Raw genomic sequence first — 26,626 nt, forward strand, 5'->3', positions numbered from 1 at the left:
GGAAGAAGATACACTGCACTTCTATAAGATGATGATAATGATTTTGAGAGGGAAAGGCTTTTCATAAATTGTGGCTTGAAGATGGGAATTGAAACAGAAACTTCAACATCACTGTCATTAATACTGCAACCAACCAAGGGGCACCTGAGGGGCTCAATCGGGTGAGTGTCAGACTCTTGATTTCAGGTCAGGTCATGATCTTGGGACTGTGAGATTAAGCCCCACATGGGGCTCTGTGCTGATTGTGGAGCCTGCTTGGGATTCTCTCTCTCCCTCTCCCTCTGTCTCTCCCCCTACACACATGCTCTCCCTCTCTCTCTCTCAAATAAATGAATAAATCTTCAAAACAAATACTGCAACTAACCAATTAAAGGAAAAGCTAAATCAAAAGCACTCAGTGCAAGTAAATAGACACATTTAAGAGATTAATCCTGAGAGTTCAACTTAGAGCAAAATAAAAGGAAAAGAGTTTTTTTAATGTTAGTGTTCCCTAGAAACAAAATATCAAAATTAAAAACAATTTCTAAATATTTTATTTTATCCCTTGCATGAAATATCAGAAGGAACCTGTACTTCATTGCTCATGAAATGTAATTTAACAACTGAGTTTCATCTCTCAGTTGTCCCATCCTAGTAAATGGCCAAACACCTGTATAGCTACTCAAGCCAACAGAGGTACAGAGAAGAGAAAAATACGTATATATAGGCCTTATCCAGCTAGCCACTGTCTAGGACAACTGAACTGAGTGTTTTTCTGCCGTACTGATGCTATTAAATGCACAAACTTACATGCCAAACAGGAACACAAACCTTTCCATCATGGATATTTGAGCCAGTGTGCAAAGTTAACTGGTATCAGTAGGAAGTCCCTTTGCAAAGTAGCCAGGACTGAATGATTCCCTTCATAGAATTTCATACTTTATTCTTTGGTGCTTCATTCTTCCATACACGTGTCCTCGTCTGCTCATGCACCCACTCATTCAGTTAGCATTTACTAAGGACCTGAGCCTGCTTCAATCTGAGGTTTCGTTAGCTGAATCCAGCCTATGATAAAATATCAGATACAACAATTCTTCTCAGCCTAGCAGACAATCAAGAAACGCCAGGCAGTGTACTCCACAGCCCTGGAAAAATGTAAAAGCTAACAAGCAGAAGGGTCTTTGAAGGGGGAGTGGAAAAAAAAAAAGTGGGAGTTGGAAGGATGCTCTCCAGACCCAAAATAGAAATGCTGAGAGGCCGCAGCAGATTTCAATCTGCTAATCTGCAGAGTCACATTACTTTGTTCTGATAAGAATCAGTGAGGCATTGTTTCATATCCGCCATGTATTTCCACTGCCCCATACACAGGCACCACCTCCTGACGAAGCCCATCTGCAGGCTACCTGTCCCCCCCTGGGAACTGAGGGGGCAGGGACAGAGGGAGAGGGGGTGGGGGTTGGGGTGATCAGCTCCAGGGACCGCTCAGGCCCCTGCTCAGCGACTGGCTGAGTCCCAAGGAATGTTTGCTTCAAACCTTTGGAAGGTTATTCCTCCTCGTTCAAATGCTAACTACAATGCTGAGGGCCCCCGAGTGATTGCAGGGAAAACACCGTGGGCGGGGGAGGCATTGAGCCTTTTGGAACTCTGCTTTTGCCCTGCATCCTAACTCTCAACCTCACCTGCATCCTAACTCTCAACCTCAGTCCCCAACTTAAACTCCCTCAGGGCTACGGAAGTTATCTATGGGAGCACTAATATTATAAATATCACCAATGCCCTCCCTCAAAACAAAACAAAACAACAATCCAGCACATTTCCACCCCACCACATTTCCAAGTAGAGAGTGCCGTGGGGTTTTTCTTGACAATTTAAAATAATTTTACAACTATATATGGCTCTCGATTATTCATAGGAAGACAAATAAATAAGTCTCTAGAAAACCCACCAGGATTCTTTCAGCTATTAGTTTCACTTTTCCTGTACCCAACACGCAGTCGCTACCAAGAAGTTAAAAGAGTCACTTTTCTTCACATTCTCCTTCACCAAATGGTCAGGCCAGTAAATACTGAAATGATCAACATGCACACAGCACAGAGAAGCACACAAAAAGACGCATCAAAGGTCACATAATGGAATTATCACAAGGATTCGAGTGCCACATTGGGCTCCCCACAGGGAACCTGTTTCTCCCTCTGCCTGTGTCTCTGCCTCTCCCTCGGTGTCTCTCATAAATAAATAAATAAATAAAATCTTAAAAAAAAAAAAAAGAATACAATTTGTGAAAACCATTTCCTTTCAAGACTTGCAGTTAGAGAGGAAAGGGAAAATCAGCAGTGAGGCAGGCACATCCCCACGGGTTAAGAGCTCACTGTGGGGCATGTCTGAAAAGGAACCTCCTACCTAATTCTTTCTTATACTCTGAGAAAGGGATGTGAGTTTTGTATCCCAAGTTACCTGTGTGAGATGCACAAAATGAAATTAAATCAAAATATTAAAGTCTTCAAACATTGACAACATTTCAGAGAGTCCTTCTGTGCACAGCCCCAAATTATGAAGAAGGCATTTGATCTAAGACTTGTCCTCCATGTAGCCCTTCTGTAGCCCCTGTCAACACCTTGTTTGCACGCCCTCTGACCTCCTGCAAGCTCTACCCCTCTCCATCCATCATCATAGGACACCTACTTCCAAAATCATCTCTACTCATTCCAGCAGAAACATTAACTGACAGTGGAGGTATTGGGTGACAATGGCCTGGTTCTGAATTATTTGCACTTTAAAGGAGGATTCCAGGAGACTAAGAAAAATCTCGCAGATTATAAACATTAAAATGATAAATTGATGCCTGCTTGACCCAACAAACCCTGCCTTACATAGAGAGTCCTCCACACTGTTGGTGCAATCCCAACCCATGGAGAGACATGGGTCCACTCCCTCACATACGTGCAAACTCTTATTTCTATCTGTGCCTATTTCTAACACACTAGTTTCCGGAGCACCTAAGGTGGCGAGGAAACATGTGAAGCCATTTTATTTTATTTATTTTAAGTCAAAAATTTTATTTCAAAAATCATCCTAAGCAAAGTTAAGTTGGGGTGGGGGGTGGGGAGAATTCATAGTATAATGACAAAAGACTAATAAAAAAAAGGGGAAGTGTGAAAAGGGGCCCAGGGTATAAAAAGAATGCAGAGGAGAAAGAATAGGAATTGATCAACATGTATCTTAAAAGATGCTCATTCTCAGTATTGATTTTAAAATAACTTAAACAGTAGCACACCCATACAATGGAATACTCAGCAGTAAAAAGGAATGGAATGAGCACCAATACATGCAATCATCTGGATCAATCTCCAGAGGATTATGCTGAGTGAAAAAAGCTAATACCAAAGAGTTATATACCTTGATTGCATTTGTATAACATTCCCTTTTTTTTCTTCAGTTTTATTGAGATGTAATTGTTGAAAAACTGTGAATATATATATTAAAAAACCCACTGGTTCACACTTTGGGTGAAATGTGTGGTATATGAATTACGTCTCTCCAAATTACCATCCCCTTCCCAAGCCTTAGATAACCACCAGTCTACTTCCTGTCTTTATATGTTTTCCTATTCTGGATATTTTCTATAAACAGAATCATGGAACATGTGATGTTTTGTGATTGGCTTCTTTCACTCAGCATGTTTTCAGGGTTCCTCCATTCTGTAGCATGCATCAGTACTTCGTTCCTTTCTATGGACATTCCAAAATGTGGTAGGTAATCAACAACCAATTTTCCAATTTTCTGATTCTTTGATTCTCTGATACCAATTGGGTATCCTACAGTTCAGTTCAATTCTGACACTAACTACCCAGAGGTAGCGCCAGACTCCACAGGTTTTTATTTTCATGGATATACTACCATTTATTTCTTTATTTGTTAACTGAAAAAAAAAAGTAGTAAAATTAACACGCAGTGTTATAGTCGTTTCAGGTATACAGTATATAGCAATTCAACAACTCTGTACATGACTCAGTGCTCATCACCACACATGTACTCTTCATCTTCTTCACCTATTTCACATGTCCCCCCATCCTCCACCCCTGTGGGAACCTATATTAAAGAGTCTGCTTTTTTGATCTCTTTTTTCAGGTGAAGCCACTTTAAAACAAAAACTGATTCTAAATCTGCAATCTTGTGAGGACACCAAATTCAGATCACAAATCAACAGAGAAAAACGTATTCAAACATTTAACTCTGCTATAGCTTTTTTCTCATCCTTTTAAGTGATACAGAATCATTCTTATCCCAAACACACACACACACACACACACACACACACACACACAACTGTCCTTATATGACCTTGACATAATTTCCTCTTAATAAGGATTTTCCAGCAAGAGAATCTAAGAATCTAGTAAGTATCATGAGGAATTATCTCTGAATTATCACAACTGCCTCCTGATACCATAGAACGCTGGTATTTTAAATTGTAAAATAATATAAATCAGATTTTAAAAGTTAAACATACACCTTTTAGGCAGCCTACACAGTATCGTTTGTACTCTCTCCTCCTAATTGGAGGAATTTGTAGCTCAGGACCTCATTCCATGTATTGTTGTGTTAACACACCTCACAATCCTGCAGCAGGAACCAGGGACCCAATGAAAGAGGGAGCAGAAATATAGACTATAGAGCTACTCTGAATCACATCTAGCAAATAGACTTCCCCGTTCATGTCACACTGAGGCCTGTTGCTCCTGCCCTTCTATCCTTCCTGGTCTAATAATATTATTTTCCATCTGGCTTCACAATGCCAGAATCCTCTCATCACATGCATCACATCTGCTCTGTTCTGTAGAATTACATTTACATTTCCAGTCCTCTATCTTTACCAGTCTTGTTCTACACAACTGGCTTTATTTTCTAGTGCTTTACCCATAGGTCCACCTGAAAGCTAATTCTGTGATTTACCATGACACAAAGCCCAAAATGCTTTAAAGCAGAGAGAAATGACACTCCATGCATTCACATGCCAGATATGCACTGGAGAAGACCATCAGGTTCATCAAAAGGCTGGACACCAAGTGACAGGTGCCAGGCCAGGAGTGTTCAGGGAGATCCCATGCTCCAGCTGAAACCCATCTGTGGCTGTCCAGGGCAGCCAGAAAAAACTCCACTCCTTCCAGAGCCTATAGTTCCTGGGTGACATTGCCTTTACCTTCATCTCCAGCCTCAGTTCACATCATGTACCACTTCTTTCTTCATGCTTAAGCCACTCTGGCCTCTCTCCTATTCCCTCACATAAGCCAAGCTATAATCCTGCCCCAGGACCTTTGCACTTGCTGTTTCTCTGTCTAGGATGTTCTTCCCACTGCTTTTCAAAAGGCTACAGCTGGTTTTTTATTGGATCTCAGCCTAACAGTTATCTTCAAATCCCCAGAGAGGGCTTCTCTGGCTACCCAATCTAAACTCACCTCCCTACCCCAACCCTGTTACTCTCAAGTCCATCACCCCACTGATTTCCTTTAGTCTACTTATTATTTCAGAAATGATCTAGTTTTTTCCATAGTAGCTGTCCAATAAATATTTGCATGACAAGATAATTGATTTCTGAATTAACTTGTGTTTCTTCCCTTTGGACTTCTTTCTCCCTTATTCCATGGAAGTAATCAAGCCAACCTCTCTTAGAAAAATCTTGTTTTTCAAAGTTCAAAGTGAAGTTTCTAGCAAGATATTTTCCTTCCTGATGTTTTTTCCCTAAAACTTGAGTTCATTGAAGATATTAGCTAAGTGCTCTTAAAGACAACAAAGGGATATGGGTAAAAACTAACTGACATTGGCAAAAAGATGGAATGGGCAGACATAGCTGACCTGCCACAGAAGATTCATATCCTTTTTCATGGTGTAGAATTGATGCTGGGAAGTGGCTACATTTCCCAGTTCCCTTTGGAACTCATTCTCCATGAGTTCTCACCAATGGAAAATGTTGTATGACCTTGTCTGGCCAAGGGTTTCATTCCTCATATTCTTTTCTTCCTTCCACATGGGGGGGGCAAAGGACTTTGAGTCCCTGAAAGATGGTGAATTTTTAAAATGGAAACAGCCCAGGGTCCTGAGTCAGTGCCTAGAGGGCTAGAGCTGTCTAACCAGAGTATCTGCATTCAACAGTGCATGAGGAAATAAAATATATTTATTATGTTAAACATTGAGGTTCTGGATGTGTTTCAATAGTTGTCTACCATGGCTAGTACAAGTTGGGTGGGGCTGGGAGACACAATGAGAAGGAAGGACCTTATCACCCCTGTTGACAATATCCTAAAGACCTGGCAAGGTTTGTGTGTGTGTTATAGCAAGAAAGTCTGGACCTTAAGCCCAGGTCCCACTATTTGCAACTAGAGGCCTTTTACTTATCTTCCAAGTACCTTAACCATAAGCCTTCTCCATTTGGGTGTACCCCTGATGAGGAAATGGGCTTCCAGAACAGCTGAGATTACATTTTCAGTAGTCTGGAAGATGAGAGCTCCAAGTCAAATTTAAATTAATTTTTAAAAATAAACATGTAATATTTCTTACTTGCCTAAATTTTTGGACTGAAATTTCTACCTGCTAGATTAGTTGAATAAATTAATAGACATTAGAAATCTCATAGTCACAAGGACCAAAAAGCAAAACCAAAACACTCTTAACCAAGAAAAAAAAAAGTATAAAATTAATGAAATTCAGCTAATCACCACTCATCCAATGCCACAGCAGGGAGAATTTGCTGATTGAAGCAAGCATGTTGGGAGGCTGTGCGAGATGGCAACATAGGAAGATCCTGAACTCTCTTCCTTCCACAGACACCCCGAATCCTCAGATACACATAGAACAGTTTTCTCTTGAAAACTAGCTGAGCAACTGCTTCATATCAGCAAACAAGAAAGGAGCCACATCAAGGTAGGGAGGATAGGCTGAAAACTGGTGCTCGCATAAACACCCACAGTTAAGCAAGCCACAACCGAGAGGGAATACAAAACCAGGAGCTATTCCCTGAGAAGTGAAGAGTTTGTATCCCACATTGGGCACACCAGTTTTTAAAGACCTGCACCTGAGAAACAAATCCCCGAAACATCTGGCTTTGAAAACCAGTGGAGTGCACATCCACCAGATGGAAAGGCTGTAGCAAACAGAAAAGCTCCTTAAAAGGCTTTCTTGCACACTCACTCACCCCAGAGCCCAGTGTGGGAAGCAGCCATTTGAAAAATAACCAGACTTTACATCAAAGATATTCTAAAATCTTTGAGATTTGCTAATCTCAAAGCCTCTACCTGAGGGGACAAGACCTACTGGGATACTCTCTCCCCTCTCGGATGAAGGGGTACTGCTGCACCATTTTTTCCTGCTCTCCTTCTCCCTTGCTAAAGCCAGTGGGGCTTTTTCTTCCTTTCTTTCTTTCTTTCTTTCTAGCCCCAGACATTTTGTTTTTCTTGGCAGTTGTCATCTTTACCTTCCAAAGAGCAGGTGCCAAACTTTTTTTTCTCTTTTTCCTTGGAAGGTGCCATCTTCATGCTCTCCCTCAGACACGTCTGCAGCACCACTGTCTCTTAGAATGGAGCTTTTGTGCCCGTGTGATGCCCCAGTTTTTGCAGCCACAGTCAAGAGGACACCCTTTGTTCACCTGGCTGTGGAGTCTGGCTGGGGGTGGAGGGTGGAACGCCAAGTTGTGTTCCTGGGTCCCGTGGGACTATAACAATGAGAGAGAGAGTTCCTGACAGGCTACCACCCCCAGGGCACTGTACAGACTGCAGCCTGAAACACAGCCCTAGTCTGTGAAAGAAGCTCACTTGCTTGTCCTGGAGCTTCAGACTGAGGGGCCTACTTCAGGTTTGGCACATCTAGAGGCCTCGGAGGAGTTGTAGACTGGCAGGGAACGTAGACTGGTCGATGTCATTATTGTGCTCTCCCTTTACCTTGCTACAGTTTACAGGTGTCTCTCAGAAAGGAGCTTATATACTCATCTGGAGCCCCAGTTTTGTGACTGTAGCTTAGGAAACACCTCCAAATCACCTGGTCTGATGGCCAGCAGGGCTTATGCTTGTGATCCCACAGGAGTGTATATGCATACTTTGAAAGCCATTGCCTGAGGATCTGGCTTCCCACTGGCCTGACTATAGGTACTAACTGAGACTCTCCCCTTTGGGATGTGGTCAGATTTTGGCACATCCTCAACAACTGGGAGCTATTAAAAATAAAATAGACTGTTAGGACAATCACAAAGATTCAAGAAACAACCAAGAGCTAGAGCAAAGTTGAACAATAAAGTTCATTGCCAAATGAGACCATTCCTTCAAGACTGGGAGAAGGGGCCATTTCATCTAATAGACAGAAACAAACACACAGAGTCAATTAAAAGAGGAAACAGAGGAACATGTTCTAAATGAAAAAAATAACTAAATAAAACATCAGAAAAAAACCTTAGCGAAATGGAGAAAAATAACTTACCTGATAAAGAGTTCAGGTAATGGTCATAAAGATGTTCACCAAACTTGGGGGAAGAATGGTGGGGCAAGTATATTGATGTCTTTTAAACACCTTTACCTGTACTTCTGACACACACTATTCAATCATTTAACAAATATTTATTGAACACCTCCAATGGGCCAAGTACTTTTCTACAAGTTAGACAAAGCTAACAAAAATATCTCCCCTACAAAACTTAGATTCATACAATAGTAAAAAATATATAGATATTGTTCATTGTTCTTAGAATAAACTGAATTGGATACAAAACTGATAAGATGATAAGACTTGGTTAGATTGGTAGTAACTTTCTAATATTACATAAAAATAATCCATGTTATTTTTTAATTGTTAAGTAAAAGCTCTAATTGCAAAATGAAATGTACTATTTTTTTATTTAATGTACAAACAAAAGCCAAACAGGACACTTAGAAGAGGTCAACATTAAGAAAACTTGACACAGACAACATAAACTGTTGCTGCTGTTAGGTAAAATAAAAATAAAATATATAAAGAGAAGGACAATTTGAAGACAGTTTTGATGGGAAAAAAAATAACCAAACAAAAAAATCTTTGATATAACAAGTCAGCTCAGAAATGCAGTTCTGAGGGAGGCTGAGACTCCAGTGTCAGTTAAGAATTTTTAATGCCAAGACTCTACAACCACTCAAAAAGTCCAAGGGAAAATAAGCAAATCTTTCCAGAGAGCCCAATGTCATGGGTCATCTCTACAGACCACTCCTAAAGGGAGAAAAGGGAAATTTAAGTCAAATCAAAACAGCCCAGAGTTAGAGCACACAAACCTCCAAATTAAGAATATGTCTGGCTAATAAGAATAGAGGTGCTTTGCTCTAGGGCTCAGCTTTGAAATAATCACCTTTTGTTGTCCTGCCCACCTTTACCTTATTTCTATTCCCATCAGATAGAGCCCTTTTCTCCGTCTCTCTTTTATTCCCAATTTCATTCACTCAGGTGGTTATAATTATAATCTTTCATACATTAAAGACATCTAAGTCCACAATCCAACCAGACCCCCAACCTTAGACCAAATCCAGATTTCCAAATCGACATCTCCACTTGAATGTCTCACAACATATTTATAACATGCAAAACTATGGCCATTAACTTCCCCCACCTAGCCTGTACCTCCTTCAGATGTAGTAGCCTCATTATCCACCCAGAAACCTTCAGTCAACCTTAATATTTCCTCTCTTTCATTCCCATTTACATAAAATCAATCCCCAATTTAAGCTATTCCTCCTCTGAAATTCCTTTAACATCTGCCCACTTCTCTTCATCTCCACCTACACAATACAGGCCAAAATTACTCAATTTCAACCACATCCAAGGTTGTCAGTGCTCCAAGAGCAAAATCCAAAATCATTTACCAAGCCTATACTGCCCTGCCCTCTTCTAGCTTCATGATGCTCTGTCCCAACCCTCTTGAGGTTTCTGGAAGGTTCTCATTTTCTTGTCATCTCAAGCTTCACATATGAGGATCCTACTGTACTGATTTCTCTCCTGTGACCACCTCCCATTGGCCAATTCATTTTTCTGTCTCTGCTCCCTCCCCTTTCAACACACATCAGGTGAGGTCTCTATACTATGCTTCCATTGCACTCTGTGCTTTTCCTCCCTCCCACTTATTATAATAAATATAATTCATTCATCATGTAATAATTTGTTCATTGTCTGCTTTCCTTGATATAAAGTTTTAAAAGGGAAGAGACCATGTCTGTCTTGTTCCCTGTTGACATATAGTAGGAATGTGAGAGTTAATTGAAGAATGAATGAGTAAACAACCTCATTTTCACTCACTCTGTAGGATTCTCTCCTCTCTAAACCTCAGCTCTTGGCTCAGCCTGTCCCCTGTAATGGCAGCGGTCAACCCTCAGCACTCCATTTAGTAATAAACTAAAACATATCCTCCATGAATCCTTATAAATTAACCCAGAATCACTCATCACTCCCACATAACCTCAGATCATGAGTCTGTTCCCTCATTTGGACATCCATCTCCTGAAAGATAATTTACATGTAATCTATGTACACAAAGTCAGCATTAAGGTAAGATGAACCTCCTAATTCACATAATGCTTGATAACTATATGGTGTTACATACATTTTAACACATTACCCATATAATTTAGCTTTTTATTCAAAAATGTTAAATGGCTTATTCAAGATCTCAAAGTTAGTGATGGAGCTGGCACTGGAGTCCAGTTTCTTAGACTCCCTGCCAATGGCTCCTGACAACTGGCTGAGTCAGTCCTGTGCTGAGATCGGGGGGGGGGGGGGGGGGGGGGGGGGGGGGGGAGTTTTACCCAAGAAACACCCTACAGAGTGAAGGGCCATGGTCACACCCAGGGCTATAACTCAAATTTTAGTGGTATCTAAAGAAGAGGGCTTAAGGACAAAAGATATAGGTAAAAGAGATTCCTTTCCTACACCATCATCTTCTCCTCCTTGTCCTTCAATACCTGGTTCAAATGTAACTTCCTTCTTTGAATACTCTCAGGACTGTGTTGCCCCCTTCAACTGGGTACCATGCCTCTAGCTAGGACTCAAGAAAACAAAAAGATCAGGACTCCTGGCCCTCCCAGACCCATGGTCTCCCCCAGAGTTTGTCTAATTTTGCTCCAGCATACAACCTACTGAGTATGAATATTTGTTCATCTCCACCACTGAACTGAGTTTCAAGAGTTTCAAGGTTAGAGACTTCTTCATCTCTCCCCCAAAATGCCTCCCTCCAATTTTGAGTTCCAAAGAAGTATCACAAAGGGAAAGAGAGGAAGGAGGAAGGCAACAGTCAGAGGTAAGTTTCAGGGTTTCACCTCAAACCAAAGAAGCCAGGACATTGACCACTAGCTTCCTCCATCGTAAGTTTGACTTTGGCACACGCATTTTAAACCAGAGTTTTCCTAACTCTCCTCTCCTTGGTAAGTTCCCAGAGGCTAGGAACCATGTCGATCTAATTGCTGGAATCACAGTTTATCTCACTCAAAGGCCACAATGTTCTACACATTTTGCAGAACTTGATGGAATTCTAACTCATACATTAGGAACAAGTTACTAGCATAATATGCATTCATGTGACATAAAATTACAGCAGGAAGCACACAAGCCCACAAAAATGAGCTGTTAAACTAAGCAAGATCATCTGCTTTTGCATATTAATGTTTTAAAATGTTGCGACTTCTTGTTCATTCATTTTGACATCTGCTAGTCTGTACTGCCAGAAGCAATAGTAATCATCTAACTTAATTCCATTCATTAAGTTAACCTCTTTCCTTAACATTTAGAAAATATCATTCTTTGATTGAAACTGGGAAACAGACAAGTCCAATTCATGAAATCAACATTCTGAGGAAGCCCACACTGGGACTCATGGCTATGGAAAAAAAAAAAAAATCCCCTAGCAGTTCAGCCATTGACAACTCCATTTTTGTTGTAAATGCCCAACCAAGCTTTCTGAACGCTGTGGAAGCCAGCAAGTTAAATCTCATTTGCCTAGATCCCCAAAAGGAGCCCTAAAAATATATATATATATATATATGTCCCGGACTCAAATCCTAACCGAAAACCAACAGTGTTGTGGTCTTAAGTTTTAATCAAGTAGCCTCCACCCACTTGAGATGACCTCAGTCCACTTGAGTTAGAAAATCCTTTTTCTTACGGAATAAGTGATTTTCTAACTATGGGAAGGTTTGACATTACAGATAAAGATGAAATAACTCAAACTTATTATACTCTAATGTTAAATATAGGATTAAGTTTTGCAATCACTAGGATACTCTGGATGCATGTGACATTTAACTGTTCATGAAATTTAAGAACATCTGACATTTAAAAATATGATGGATTTTCTTTGTAATTTCAATTTAAAATATACGTGACTTTAGACTCAACAGCCTGAAGATCGGGATGCCTGAGTGGCTCCGCAGTTGAGCATCTGCCTTCAGCTCAGGGGGGGATCTCAGTGTCCCAGGGATAGAGTCCCAGATCGGGCTCCCTGCAGGGACCCTGCTTCTCCTTCTGCCTCTAATTGCCTCTCTCTCTGTGTCTCTCATGAATAAATAAATAAAATCTTAAAAAAAAAAACAACCTGAAGATAAATGTGCATCATTTAACTTAGCATGTATTCATTTATTTAATAATAATTAGGCACATTCTATGTACTCAGAACTTGAAGAATACAAAGGAGGTAATATAGCATTTTAGGGCTAAAAGGACCCTGTTCTAAACAAGTTTATGTACTGGCATTATGGGTTGAATTGTGTGCTCCCAAAACTTCCTATGTTAAAGTCCCAATGCCCAGTGTCTCATAAAGTAATCTTATTTGGAAAAGAGCCATTGCATATGTAATTCGATTAGGATGAGCTCATTCTAGAGTAGGGTGGGCCCTTAATCCAATATGACTGGTGTCCTTATAAAAAGGATAACACCTTAATCTCTGATTTCTAGGCTCCAGAGCTGTGAGACATTGTGTTTCTGTTGTTTGAAGTCATGCCGTTCATGGTACTTTGTTATGGCAGCCCAAGCAAACAAATAAAACTGGTTCTTGACTCATTGCCTCTTAGCTCCAAACCGAGCATTCTCTTTTCTGATCTGTGATGCTTAGGCTGGGACTGCAAAATTTATTTCATTTACTCCCTCATCAGGTGGTGTTCTATATGGCTGTGCCAACCCAAGGCCTTAGAGAGTGGAAGGTAAGAGGAGGGAGAAGGGACTTCCTTCTGGTTCCTAGTTTCTGCCAGCATCATACCAACAACAGCACAGGCTGGCTTCTGCCCCCAGCTTTCCTCTACACTCCCAACACCAGCCACCCTCATGTGCTGGCAGCTGGGCCATACCCACCTGGCAGGCAGAGTGCCAGTCTCTGGTGCCTTTCAGCAGCCAGGCTGCACAACCCCTCCCTCCCCCTAGACCCAGCCCAGCCCTGCCAGACCCCTCCCCAGAGCTCTGAGTTCTCTTCATTCTACCTTCTTCCTGCTACTTCCTCTGGGTGACTTCAGCATTTTCCTTTGCACTTTAAGATTTCCCATACATGTGGAACCAATTCCTTGTATGAAATCCCAGCTATCTAAATTACCTAGTGTTGTCTTGGGCTTTCTGACTAGATCCTGACTAATTTAGTTTACAATCCCCATGCAGAGACAAATATACAAGAATTCAAAAATACAAGCAAGTCAAGATTTGCAATAGTGTTAGTAATGGTACAGGTAAACATTTTCAATTTGATGTTGCTGAGAATAGAAATTAATTCATCTTTTCTGCAGGGAAGTTTGGCAGAATATATCAAAAGATAAAATATACACAGTTTGAGCTCCAAAACCCCATTCCCAGAAATTTATCCTAAGACACTAATCAGATAGATGTTCAAGATTTATATACAACATTCATATACAAGCCCCTTGTAATGTTGCTTATAATAGTAAAAAAAAAAAAAGTCTAAAACAAGAATATCTATCAACAAAGAACTTATCACTTAAATTATTTAATATATGTGCACACATGTGCACACATGCACACACACACAATGTATCTTGGTTAACTATTAAAATAATGTAGCTCTGTATTTCTCAACTTGCAAATATATCCATATTACAGATTGTTAAGTGACAAAAGGAGATTTCCAAACACCAGCTACAGCATGAAAACAAACTATGGAAATTAATTGTCATTATTTTGTACCCAATGATTACAAACAGTAATTATTTCTGGGTAGCAGGAATTTAGGTGATCAGGCAAAGTGCCTGTTGCTGGGGACAAAGAGAAATGTTCTATTAATAATAATCACAGAAATACTTAGAACGCTGTTTTAATGTCATTATGTGAATTTTTAAGAGACCCAAATATATAAAAGTTGAAAATGTCAAGTATTTAGGAGAAATCACCCTGCATTTATATTATTTAATCCAAATTTACAAGGGTATGTATTCCTTGATTTTTTCTCTTTTCTATTATTTCTCTGGTACTTTCATTTTTCAAGGTGATCCTGATTCACTCAACAGCAAAAACATAATTAGTTCATTCACATGCTAGTTCTCTACTGATGTGTCTAACTTGATAGAAAAATGTCAACCAAAAGGAAACACAGAGCAGTCTCTGTGGCCTAGAGTCAAAACTGCCGTAAATACTTTACCAATCTACTGTTTAAATAGCTAACAGTATATCTGCAGTTTGCAAAGAAACAAAGAAACAGTGGAATTACCTCCTTAGGCACAAACTCCTCATGTGATGCAAGAAACATCCTCGTCCAGCCACATGGACAATGGAATCTATAAAAGAAAGATCACTACTGCACCCAAAATGCAAAAATGGGTATCAAAGTCCAATGAGTGCTTTTACTCCTGCCCTGGGTGTCTGCAGCTTACAGGCTGCCATTTCACAGTCCCACGAATCTTCAGAACCGGCAAGAGCAGCTGCTTACTGGGAAAAGACCACCGCCCCCTTACGTGAGCCCTCATCCTCACTCCTTAATACAATTTCACTCACAAACCCCAAGTGCATACTAGAAATCTAAAAATAACATTGCTTGTTGGAATTTAAAGGCTCAAAACTGAAAATTTCCCAGGCTTCACTCCAGTAATATTGAAAATGCAGATTCTTTTTTCTACACCAACAGAAGCTTGGGGAATTGGGACTGAAGGCAGTGAGGTCCAGGAATCCATCTGCTCCATGCTATCCTGGGGAGAAGCAGTCACTACTATTTTGGAAGTTTCAAAATGCTTGGCAAGAATCTTATAAAACACACACACACACACACACACACACACACACACACACACACTGAATGCTAACATAACACCAGAGAAGTATCCAGGAACTGAAAACCACAAGCCAGGTAGAATGATCCAGGGAGTCTTTAAGTCACCTGTAACAACCCTTATAAAATAAGACATACCAACTCACAAAAATGGGTTTTAACTAGCACCCTTTTTCCTGGTGGTAACTCACTGATCATACAGAAAAGTAATTTACAGCTTTAATTCATTATCTTCCCCATCATAATTTACATTGTCAACCAAAGTTTTCTTAATATTTCCCATGTTTGTTTATTCATGAGAGACATAGAGAGAGGCAGAGACATAGGCAGAGGGAGAAGCAGGATCTCAGCAGGGAGCCGGATGCGGAACTTGATCCCAGGACTGCAGGATCACGACCTGAGTCGAAGGTAGACACTCAACCACTGGGCCACCCACATGTCCCCAATATCTCCCATGTTTGAAGCACCATGGGAGCTTTGTCTCAAAAGATCTTGCCTTACAGTCTAGTGGAGGAGGAAAGAAATGTACAGAAATTATGTAACAAGGCAGGGAAATAAAATAAATAAAAGGCATAAAATTAGAAAGGAAGAAGTAAGGTTTCTTTATTGATGACATAATTATGTATGTAGAAAATCCAAAGGAACTTAATCTAAAACAACTACTAACAACACCAGTTGTATTTCTATATACCCTAAACCAAAAATCAGAAAAAGAAATTTTAAAAATAATACCATTCATATTGACATAAAAAAAATCAGATACATAGGACTAACAAGATACATGCAAGAATTCTACACTGAAAACATTGCTGCGACAATGAAACAAAACCTGAAAATGGAGAGATATACCATAGTCATGGATTGTTAAGACACTAATTCTCCCAAATTTACCTCTACATTCAACAAAGTCCCAGTTAAAATCCCAGCAAGCATTTTTTTGGTAGAAATTGACAGACTCATTCTGAAATTTATATGGGAATTTAAAGGACCCAAAACAGCCAGGACAATTTTGAAAAAGAAAAACAAGGGTTGTAAGTTTAAAGTTCCAGACTTAAGACTTACCATAAAATTACAGTAATTAAGACAATGAGCAAAAAACTTGAATAGGCATTTTAAAAGACAAAAGTGCCAAATAGACAATAAACATATGAAAATGTGTTCAACATTATTATTCATCATGGAATTAAAAATACTTCATTAAAATCACAATGAAAAAAATGAAAATAAAATCACAATGACTTACCACTATACATATAATAGGATTAAAAAGATATATACCATGAAATGATGGCAAGAATGTAGATCAACTCCCATGTATTTCTGGTGAGAATGTAAAATGGCATAACTCCTTTGGAAACTGTTTGGTGGTTTCTATTAGTGTTAAACATATGCCTACCCTGTGACCCAGCAATCCATTCCCAGGTACATGTGCAAGAAAAAGAAGGATTTGTTCAAGAATGTTTATAGCATCTTTATTCATAATTGTGAAAAACTGGAAGCAATCCAAGTCTCCAAATCAGCAGAAGAATGTATGAACAATGTATGAACAAAATATATTCATTCAATGAATTCTACACAGCAATAAAAAAAAAGGAACAAACTATTGATAGATACATAGCATGGATGAAACTCAAAAGCATTATGTTGAGCAATAGTAGCCAGATAAAAAAGAGTACATATTTCATAATGCCATTAATTTGAAATTCAAAAACATGAAAACTAACCAATGGTGATAGAAATCAGGACAGTTATTAGTTATCATTGGTAGCTGACAGTGGTTATGAAGGATCATAAGGGAACTTTCTAAGGTGATGGAAATTTTCTGTGGTTGTTGCAAAGGAATATGCATATGTAAAAATGTATCAAGTTGTACAATTAAATTTTTGCATTTACTATATGTAAATGATATCTCAATATAAAAGAAAGTACAGAAATAACCAAATGGTAGGAGGAGAAAGTTCTAGAAAACATGTACATATAAAAGGCTATCAGAATGGTGAAACTTCTATCCCAGGGTAATGAAGGATGGGGAGAAGGCAGTGATGAGTTAAAGTATCACATTTATTTATTTATTTGTTTGTTTGTTTGTTTTTTATTTTTAGAATAACAAAAAATATTTTACTAAAACGTAAGATTTACAGAAGTTTCCAGACAAGCCATACAAAATGGTCACAAGCTTTTTCTTGAAGGAAGAGTTCTATACTTGACAGCAAAGTCACAATGTTATTAGTGAGGGCTGTGATGTGTGTTTAATGTTCCCATTTTGGTTCAAACAATCAAGCTTGTCCATCTACAGCGTCTAAATAAAGTTAGGCTTGGCTAGAGAGCATATTCTAAAGAACTGGCTAGCTGCTTTTAACCGATGCAATTAGATCACATAAAAAGGGGGAAAGGAGTCCATAAAATTAAAATAAAACTACCTCTCCCCCTCAAAAAAATAATAAAGAAAAACACCCACACCCCTGCAGCTAACCCTGACAACTACCCATTCACAGTGCTTTATACTTAAACCATGATGGGGAAAATGAATAAAAGCAGAGGGGCCACTGCTTTTAAACGTTTCACAACAATCCAGATGGTACTTCTAGCCTCTGCTCGTGCTTTACAACAGTGAATCAGGACAAGACATCGATTTGCTAATGTGCATTTAATCACCAAAGGACTGAAGATGTCTGGGTTTTTATTCTGTAATGTTTCTAAGACTGTGCCCATTAAATGCAAACAAAAAAGGAAGAAGTCTTGGCAGAACAGGAGAAGTGATGCACACCTGATGATCAGATCGATTTTAAATATCATTCACGGCATATAGCCTCGTCCGTGCTCTCGCTGTTTCTACGGCTTGGGCTTCGCTGGTCTTCCACTCTTCCGCTACATCCTTTGCTAATGGATCATCTGGATTGGGAACACTTAACAAAGCCTGGATCGATAGCAGAACTGTGCGGACCTGCAGTGCTGGGGACCGCTTATCTTTCAAAATATCTAAACATATTCTTCCCGACTTGCCTACATTAGGATGATAAATTTTGGTCATGAAACGTACTGTAGCGGCTGCCACCGGGTATTCTTCTGGAAAGAATAGTTCCAGTTTAAAAGTCCCTCCCTCAAAAAAAAAAAAAAAAAAAAAAAAAAAAAAAAAAAAAAAAAAGTCCCTCCCTCAAAGGGGGAATCCTGGGGGCCAGCAGTGACCACATGAAAATAACGGGGGATCCCTGGGTGGCGCAGCGGTTTGGCGCCTGCCTTTGGCCCAGGGCGCGATCCTGGAGACCCGGGATCGAATCCCCACGTCGGGCTCCCTGCATGGAGCCTGCTTCTCCCTCTGCCTATGTCTCTGCCTCTCTCTCTCTCTCTCTCTCTCTCTCTCTCTCTGTGGCTATCATAAATAAATAAAAAAGAATTAAAAAAAAAAAGAAAAGAAAAGAACGGGCGTTGCTCTCATCTGGTTCTGCTTTAATGCCAGGTTCTGGTTCTGCCAGCAAACACTGGGTCTCCTTGATAATCCCGCGGGGCAGCCCAGACATCTTGTCAGATCCCCGAGTTCGGCCTCTGCTCTCCACCCTGGCTCCACTCCCCTCACTCAGAGTCTAAAGTATCACATTTAAAATGACCCTTGAAAGAGGGAAAAGATTTGAATCTAAATAAATGTAGTGTGAAGTAAGAGAAGGGAAAGAATATTGCAGGAGAGAAAACATTGCACATGGCTATAATCTGAAAGTTTATGTTTTCCCCCAAGTTAATTTGTTGAAATCTGAGTCGGCAATGTGGTGAGACTGGGAGGTGGGATCTTTTGAGATGCTTAGGTCATGAAGGTGAGCCCTAGCAAATGGGATTAGTGCTCTTATAAAAGAGTCCCCAGAGAGCCTCTTTGGCCCTTCCACCATGTGAGAACACAAGTGAGTGGGCCCCATCCATGAGGAAGCAGGCTCGCACCACGCACCACATACCGACTCTGCTGGCACCAGGATCTTCAAAGATCCTAGCCTCTAGAACTATGAGAAATAAATGTTTGTTGTTTATAAGCCATCCAGTTTACAGTAGTTTTGTTATGACTACGACACACATTAAGTAATGAAGATCTAAACTGAGGTGGATATAATGGGAACAGAGAAGATGTCAGTAATATTACAGAGCCAGAGTAGGGCTGACTTGCCAACTCAAAAAACAGATGCCAGAGCTCAGAAGAGAGGTCAGAGCTAACAATGGCTGGAGAGTCCTCCTTAGAGTGGTGACATGCTGCAGTTGGTTAAAAAATATTTGTTGGGAGGATGAATGAATGGACAAACAGAAAAGTAGACAGGAGTAGGGAGGAAGATTGAATCAGTTTATCAAGAGAAATACATCAGGTTTAGCCATATAAAATTGCTGATAGTTTACCTTTGTTTGACCTTCTAAAAACTTCAGTTTCATATGACTCAGTCTAATAGATAAAGGAAATTGGTATATTTTCTTATGGATATTCTCTCCATTTAGGGAGAAGAAAAGTCAGAGAAAGGACAGGGAAACACAAAATAATGAAAATAAGAATGAAAGACTTTATATCTTTTGGGAAATGTCTTGCCCTAATTTAAAAATGTCTAATTAGAAAAGACTCTTGCCCAAAGACATGAACTGACAATTTGCAGAAGCTACACAAAGCCAAAATGCTTAAGAAATGTTCAGCATCACAACAATCAGAGAAATAAGCACTAAAACCATGGGAGACCATTCCAAAGTTGTGTTTTTTTTTTTTTTTAATAATAGCATATATTTCTGGCAAGGGTTTAGTAAAACATTCTCACACATTTCTTTCAAAAATATAAATTCACAGACTTTCTAGAGAGCAGCATATCTGTATATATAAAATTCTTTAAATTTTTCATATCTTGTGACTCAGTCATTTCACTTCTAGGAATTTGTCCTAGGAATTTATTATGTGCATAATTTAAAAAGCACATTAAAAAAATAAAAAAATAAAAAGCACATAAAGATATATGTAAAAAAGATGTTTGCCATATCTTATTTATAATAAAATAATCTTAATGTTCAATAATAAATTAAATGTCCTTTAAAGGGGAATTTAAGAATATCACTGTTATTTTTTAAAATCATCCTTTTATAAGGATACTTAATAATATAGCAGAAAGCTCACCATAAATCTAATCACCAAAATAACATTTTGAAATTGTCCCCCTTTTTATGATGAGGAACATAAAGATATCAATAAAAAGAATATCCATAAAAAAATACACCCAAATCCCACATGGCAGGATTATAGTAAAGGTGCATTTTTGCTCTTTCTGTTTTCTTTTTTGTTTTTAACAACAGCTTGGATTGCCTAAACAATTTCAAAACAAACTGTATTATTTATTTTAAAAAATACACTGCTCTCAAGTCGTCAGGCAGCACTCGAGGCAACCCAGAGGGTATGTGTGAGCCACAGGCACATCTCTTTAAAGGAATGCAGCAGACAGTTCAGTTCAAACTGACATCTGCCCTCATTTTTCAGGACTCTATGACTATAGAGGTACTAAGGCAGAGGGTAAACTACTAAACAGACTTAGGTGGAGAAAGGGCACCAGAAGTCAGCATGGGGTCCATGGGTTCCTTCCCTAGTTTTGATTCACTTCTCTGGACAAATTCCTGTTGTAATCTGTAAAGTTCTCCCTGTCTCTACTACCTCAGAAGTTCTTGACCTTGGTGTGACAGCTGATTCTGAAGCCCTAAGAATCCGACCTAACTTCCTGTTTGTCACATTTACTTTCTTTGAGATCTTAATCCTTGTGCCCCAGAGCTAGACTGGTGAATTGTATCCTCCCTCATTGGTCTCTGAGTTTCAGGAATTAGACTTGGCCTTTAGCCCTGACTGAACTGTTTCAGCAACAGTCATGGCAGTTCCACAAGAATTCCTCAACCCCTTCCCGTGGGCATACTGACTTCCACAAAATATTATTTATGTGTATATAGATTTAGACTCACTTCTACAAGGGACTTGAAGAAGCTTATAAAAATATATGCAATAAACTAGAATAAGGTTATTTCATCAATTATGGGCATACAAACCATGAATCTTATTTTACTACTTCACTATTCCATACGCATAGCTTTTTTCCACAGGTCATAAGATGGCTGCTATATCTCTAAAGATCACAGCTACATTCCAGGCAAAGGAAGAAGGGAAAAATACAGCACTACAGACTTCTGCCTACCTTTTTCGGTCAGAACTGAGTCCCATAGCCACCTTTGGCTGTTAGGTAGCCTGAGAAATTGAGTTTTTAACTGGGCCCCTTGCTGCCCTGAACAAAATCAGGGTTCTGTTAGTTAGAAAGAAGGGGCACACATAGCAATTAGGCAAATAATAACAAGTACCTCACCAAGAAACCAGATACAAACTGGGTAGATGTTACCAGAAGTATGTGCGGTCCAAAAAATTTTTCCTTATGTCTCTATGAATATTTATATAATATTGTATGATTATATAAGTTTCCTAAAAACTGAAAATGTAATAGCCTAGATAATTACCTATAGAACATCTTAGGGTTCCCATTTTCTTTGTTATTTCTCCCCTCTGAGAATTTCCCCTCCTTTAAATTATTAATAGAATCTTAATGATTAATTTAACAGAAATTTGGCAATCTGTATTAATACTCATGAAAATGTTCCTGCTTTGACTCAAAATTAGGGTTGCCAGATTTAACAAAAAAAATTGTGGATACTCGGTTAAATTTGAATTCCAAATAAAAATAAACACTTTTTAGTGTAAGTATGTACCAAATATTACATAGGACATACTTACGCTAAAAAACTATTGATGGTTCATCTGAAATCCCATTGTAGCTGGGAATCTTGTGTTTTATGTAGTAACCCTACCCATATTACTGCCCCATGACTTCATCCCAAGAAAATAATACAAAAGAAAGAACAAGGGCCCTGCAGTGACAGAACAGTGAAAAACTAGAAACAAAATAAATGCCCTCAAAGAAAAGTAAATAAACTATGGTCATTCTAATCTATGGAATAGTATTCAGAAAAATACAACTATGAAATATTAAAAATTATAGAAGAATATTCAAGCTTTGTGTATGCTGTAATTAAAATTCCAAAATTGCATGTAAATAGTAGGAAGATCAACAAAAGGCGTAAAGAGTTGTGTTTATTAGAAAAGATTTGAAAGGTTTTCCCTCCTTCTCAACTTTTGAAATATCTTTATAATCTTTGTAAAATGTTCTGCTAAGAGAACACTGGTGAATTATCAAGTTGAGTGACCTGATAGGTTTGCAAGTAAGGAAAATCAGTCTCATTTTTCTCAAGAAGGGGCTGAACCACCTGCCTTTTAGGTTATTGCTTTGTGGGGTCCAACAGAATGCCTCTCTGAAAACAAGACCTAGGGATTGGAGCAGAGAAATGGAACAAGATTTTAGTGGCCATGTAGCATTTGCCACATGTCAAGGGCATTAAACTCAATAATCTAAGTGAGAAAGGTCAACTCTATTATCCACAGTTATATGAGAGAAACAGAAGCTCAAAATTACTTGCTTGGGAGAATACACTCTCCCACAGGTGAGGAGAATCAAGGGAACAGACACAAAATAATACCTGCATTCATCTAAGAGACTTTTGTGTTGAGTAAGTACTCTTTGTATCTCTGAGCATGTCCCTCTGGAGCTGGTGAACAGGTTATTGTAACTATATTCAATGAATGGCATGCCTTCCTTTTTCAAGAATGCACACTTAAAGCTGTTTTTCTAACGGTGGTGATGGATTTGTACAATCACCTACACATTCATCCCACTGTGGCTCACCTGGAGTCCACATCCGCGCAACTGGCCAGGAAGGAGAATTCAGGGAATAGAGTGAAGCAGTGCTAAACCAGCTTCCCCAAACACCCCCCTTCCCTTAGAAATCATATCAGGCCTCTTAACTAATAGCTGCTCACAGCATTCCTGAGCTTATATAATGCTTCCCTGACTCTTTGAGGGGAACTGTTAATCTAGACTCCTGGGATGCCTTAGCACTAACTGAGTGAAATATTTATTCTGACAAAGTGTATGAGATTGAGAGAATCATTTCACCACTGCCTGGAGAAGAGTCAGCTATGGTGGTGGCCCCACCCCATGGTTCTTCCACAGGTACAAGTTAGTTCCAGCTAGCTTATGGATGCGGATTATATCCATGAATGTGTATGTGGAATGGAAATTTTTTAAGGCTGGGCCAAGAAAGGAAAGAAGACAGGGGGGAGAAATATAGGTACCTGTGGCACTAAAGGCCTCTAAGATCCTTTGGAAAGTAAAAGGTAAAACAGACCTAGTAATAAGCCTATAAAAATAAGATAAATTAAAAGAAAGCTATGATAAAAGAGAAAAAGAGTGAGAAGTAATATCCTTAAGAGCCCATTGACAAACTTTCAATTACATTTTAAGCCAGGTTTTAGAATCCCCACTCTGTCCTTTCCCCTTCTCAAGAAATATGATCCTGCCCACAAAACTCAGTGGACCTCAGCAGGCCTCACAGCCCATTCACTTTGGCCACTACTGATTGGTCCAGGAGCACTTAGCAAACTTGAAGCCCACATTGGTGGGCTAGATATCAACTGACTTCACTGGCTCTAGAATTGGACCTCCTCCTCAAGTCTTCTCAGCTGGCTCCCCACCCCTTCCCCCACCTCTAGATGTCAGAGTACCCTAGGGATTAGTCCCAGGCCTACTTCTCTACCCAGTAGACACAATCTCTCTAGGTGATCTCAGCTGGAGCCCAGGTTAGAATTAGCTCCCAAACTCTAATCACCAGTCCCCACCTTTCTCATGCTCTAGATTTAATCATCCAAGTAGCTGCCTGACATCTCTATTTGGATGCCTAGTAGGCATCTCACAATTGAACACTGTCCAAACCAGAAATTTAATTTCTCCCCTCAGTCCTATTCCTTTCCCAGTCTTCCCATGGCAGCAAATGTCAATTCTATGCAATTAGTTCCTCCAGAAAAACACTTAGTCATCAACCTTGATTTATCCCTTTCTCAACGCCCCACAACTGGTGCACCTGCAAATCCTGTAACGTCCCTAAGTGGCCGGCTCTCACCAATTCCACCACCACCAGCCTGACCCAAGCCACCAACATCTCTCGCAGGGATTAGTGCAGCAAGCAGCCTCCTCCCTGGTCTCCTCGCTTCCACACTGGCCCCTTTGCATTCTGTTTTGCAACATACCCGTCAGAGTGATCTTTTAAAAATGTGAATCAAATCATGGAGCCCCAATTTAAGATCTTCTAATGGCTTTCCATTTCACTTAGAAAAACTCCTAACTCCTGACTAAGCTACAAGTCCCTTGATGAATTGTTCCACGCCCCATCTCCCACCGCTTGACCCCTCATTCATTATGCTCCCATCACTACAGCTTCTTTTTTTTTTTTTAATTTTTATTTGTTTATGATAGTCACACAGAGAGAGAGAGAGAGAGGCAGAGACACAGGCAGAGGGAGAAGCAGGCTCCATACACTGGGAGCCCGACGTGGGATTCGATCCTGGGTCTTCAGGATCACGCCCTGGGCCAAAGGCAGGCACCAAACCGCTGCGCCACGCCATCGGATCCCATCACTACAGCTTCTTGCTGTTCCTTTTACCCATCACTTTCATTCCTGACACAGGGCCTTCACAGACTCTGCTCCCTTTGCTGGGACTCAGGTCTCCTGGATCTCTACAATTCTGGCTCTGCTCCTCATTCAAGTTTATCCAAATACTACTTTCACTCCTTTCTTTAAAGTGGCACAACATCCCCCATCTCTCTCTCTCTCTCTTTTTTTTAAGTCCAGTTTGCCAACATATAGTATAACACTCAGTATAACATCACGTGATGTGCCTTCCTTAATGCCCATCACCCAGTTACCCCATCCCCCATCCACCTCCCCTCCTGCAACCCTTTGTGTGTTTCCCAGACTTAGGAGTCTTTCATGGTTTATCATTCTCTATCCCATTATGTTACTTTATTTTTTATTCATTTACCTATATCTGAAAGCGCACTGTTCATTCATTCATTTGCCTGTTTATATGGTTATCGTCTGACCTTCCCTCTGGAGGCAAGACTTAAAACACGCACTGGAGCATGGTAGTCACTCATTAATACTTGTCACAGGAATGCAGATGAGTTTTAGAGCCTGTAGACAGTCAGCGGTAACTTCTAGACCTCATGGGTCATAAATACTCAAGGTTGGGAGTCTTACTGAACCTTGGGAAGAAGTCAGCTAAGAGGAGAAGACTCAAAGGTGAAAGAAGCCAGGCAACTCCTCAGGGCTACAGAGCATGGAGGCTCATGCTTCCATTTCCAGTTATCTTCCTCCGGCAGCTAGAAGCCTGGGTAGCCTGCTCACATGCCAGGGCCTATGTTTGAATCCATCTGTTGTATCCTTTCCTCCTTTACCTGAGCTGGCTTCATTGAGCATTTGTTTCATGCACACGAAGAGCACTGAGTACCAGTTTAGAGCAGAAACTGCAATGCTAGCTACCAGCTGCCTGTTCTCCCTTTTCTAACCCTAACACAGGTAAATCACCCTGAGGAAGTGAGCTGGACAGAGAGGATCCTCTGCACAACTGTGGGATTTCTCCATTTTACAGGGAGATAAACTGAGACCCAGAAGTATAGGCGTCTTTCGCATGACAGCCAGCTAGGCCCTGGCAAAGTTAGAATTTCAAGACAGGAAGGATTAACTCTTCCTCTCATGAAAGATGATCTCTATACCTAGTACATAGAACCCACTCTTTTGAAGACAATCACAGCATGATAGCCTTTACTTTCCCAAAAGGGGAATATAAACAACTCTGCCATCCAGAACACAATTTTCATAAAATAATGCTTTGAAGCCATAACTATGTATTTCTTTAAAAAGATTATGAGCGTAACAGCAAAGAGCCCTATCTATAGCAACAACTGCTGCCATTTTAACAGTCCTTTTCTCACACACCTCCTACAGCTAATCACTTGACAGCTTTATATGATTATTAACTGTAATGCATAATTAATAAATTGGATTACTTTCCCTTTGCACATCTGAACATATAAAGCAATCTGCCAACATTTAAGGAAATCCCATCATGCCACGAGGCATTAAAGCATATTTCAGGAAGTGAGAAATTAAGACACAGGGTAATGGCAAACTTGCCCAAATATTATAAAGCACATCCAATGAAGTGCCACAGCAATGAGGCAGGACTACTGATTTTTCTGTCGCCAATTGCTAATGACTTGTCAAACAATGGCAAAGACCTGATTGCAAACTCCTAGCCATTCCACTGCACTTCTCAAGCCTTTTAAATAAAAATAGATCCCTGCTGCCACCCTCCTTCTTCAAAAAAAAAAAAAAAAATTCCGCCCAGGAAACATAATTCATCTCTCTTCCAGTGACTTCACACAAAAGGGTAATGGCACGGTGTGTTGT

At 39.9% G+C, this 26,626-nt stretch overlaps 2 protein-coding genes across 7 annotated transcripts in view; both read right to left on the reverse strand.

Moving 5' to 3' along the window:
• NCALD (neurocalcin delta) overlaps nucleotides 1–26,626 on the reverse strand; it is a 370,293-nt gene that overhangs the window by 298,871 nt on the left and 44,796 nt on the right. The window contains exon 1 of one of the 6 annotated variants that reach the window (XM_038555225.1): nucleotides 14,675–14,741. The exons of the other annotated variants lie outside the window; for them this stretch is intronic. The gene's annotated coding sequence lies outside the window, so the exon portion shown is untranslated. Of the gene's footprint in view, nucleotides 1–14,674; nucleotides 14,742–26,626 lie in introns of those variants that run through there. 6 annotated transcript variants of the gene reach the window in all.
• LOC100684029 (ubiquitin-conjugating enzyme E2 N-like) lies at nucleotides 17,434–18,952 on the reverse strand. Its single transcript, XM_038555235.1, has 3 exons — nucleotides 18,651–18,952; nucleotides 18,390–18,438; nucleotides 17,434–18,336 (listed from the first exon to the last, which is right to left on the reverse strand). Exons 1-3 carry the CDS (start codon nucleotides 18,745–18,747, stop codon nucleotides 18,015–18,017), a joined length of 468 nt encoding a protein of 155 aa, XP_038411163.1. The 5' UTR covers nucleotides 18,748–18,952; the 3' UTR covers nucleotides 17,434–18,014.

Source organism: Canis lupus, chromosome 13 (genome assembly GCF_011100685.1).
Source record: "Canis lupus familiaris isolate Mischka breed German Shepherd chromosome 13, alternate assembly UU_Cfam_GSD_1.0, whole genome shotgun sequence".
Taxonomy (NCBI): Eukaryota; Metazoa; Chordata; class Mammalia; order Carnivora; family Canidae; genus Canis; species Canis lupus.

Excerpts from the sequence above, each read along its gene's own strand:
- LOC100684029 (XM_038555235.1), bottom strand. The coding sequence starts at position 18,747 with ATGTCTGGGCTGCCCCGCGGGATTATCAAGGAGACCCAGTGTTTGCTG. Across the intron at positions 18,439-18,650 it reads ACCAGATGAGAGCAACGCCC|GGATCCCCCGTTATTTTCAT; the intron begins GTTCTTTTCTTT and ends TGCGCCACCCAG. Across the intron at positions 18,337-18,389 it reads GCTGGCCCCCAGGATTCCCC|TTTTGAGGGAGGGACTTTTA; the intron begins CTTTGAGGGAGG and ends TTTTTTTTTTTT.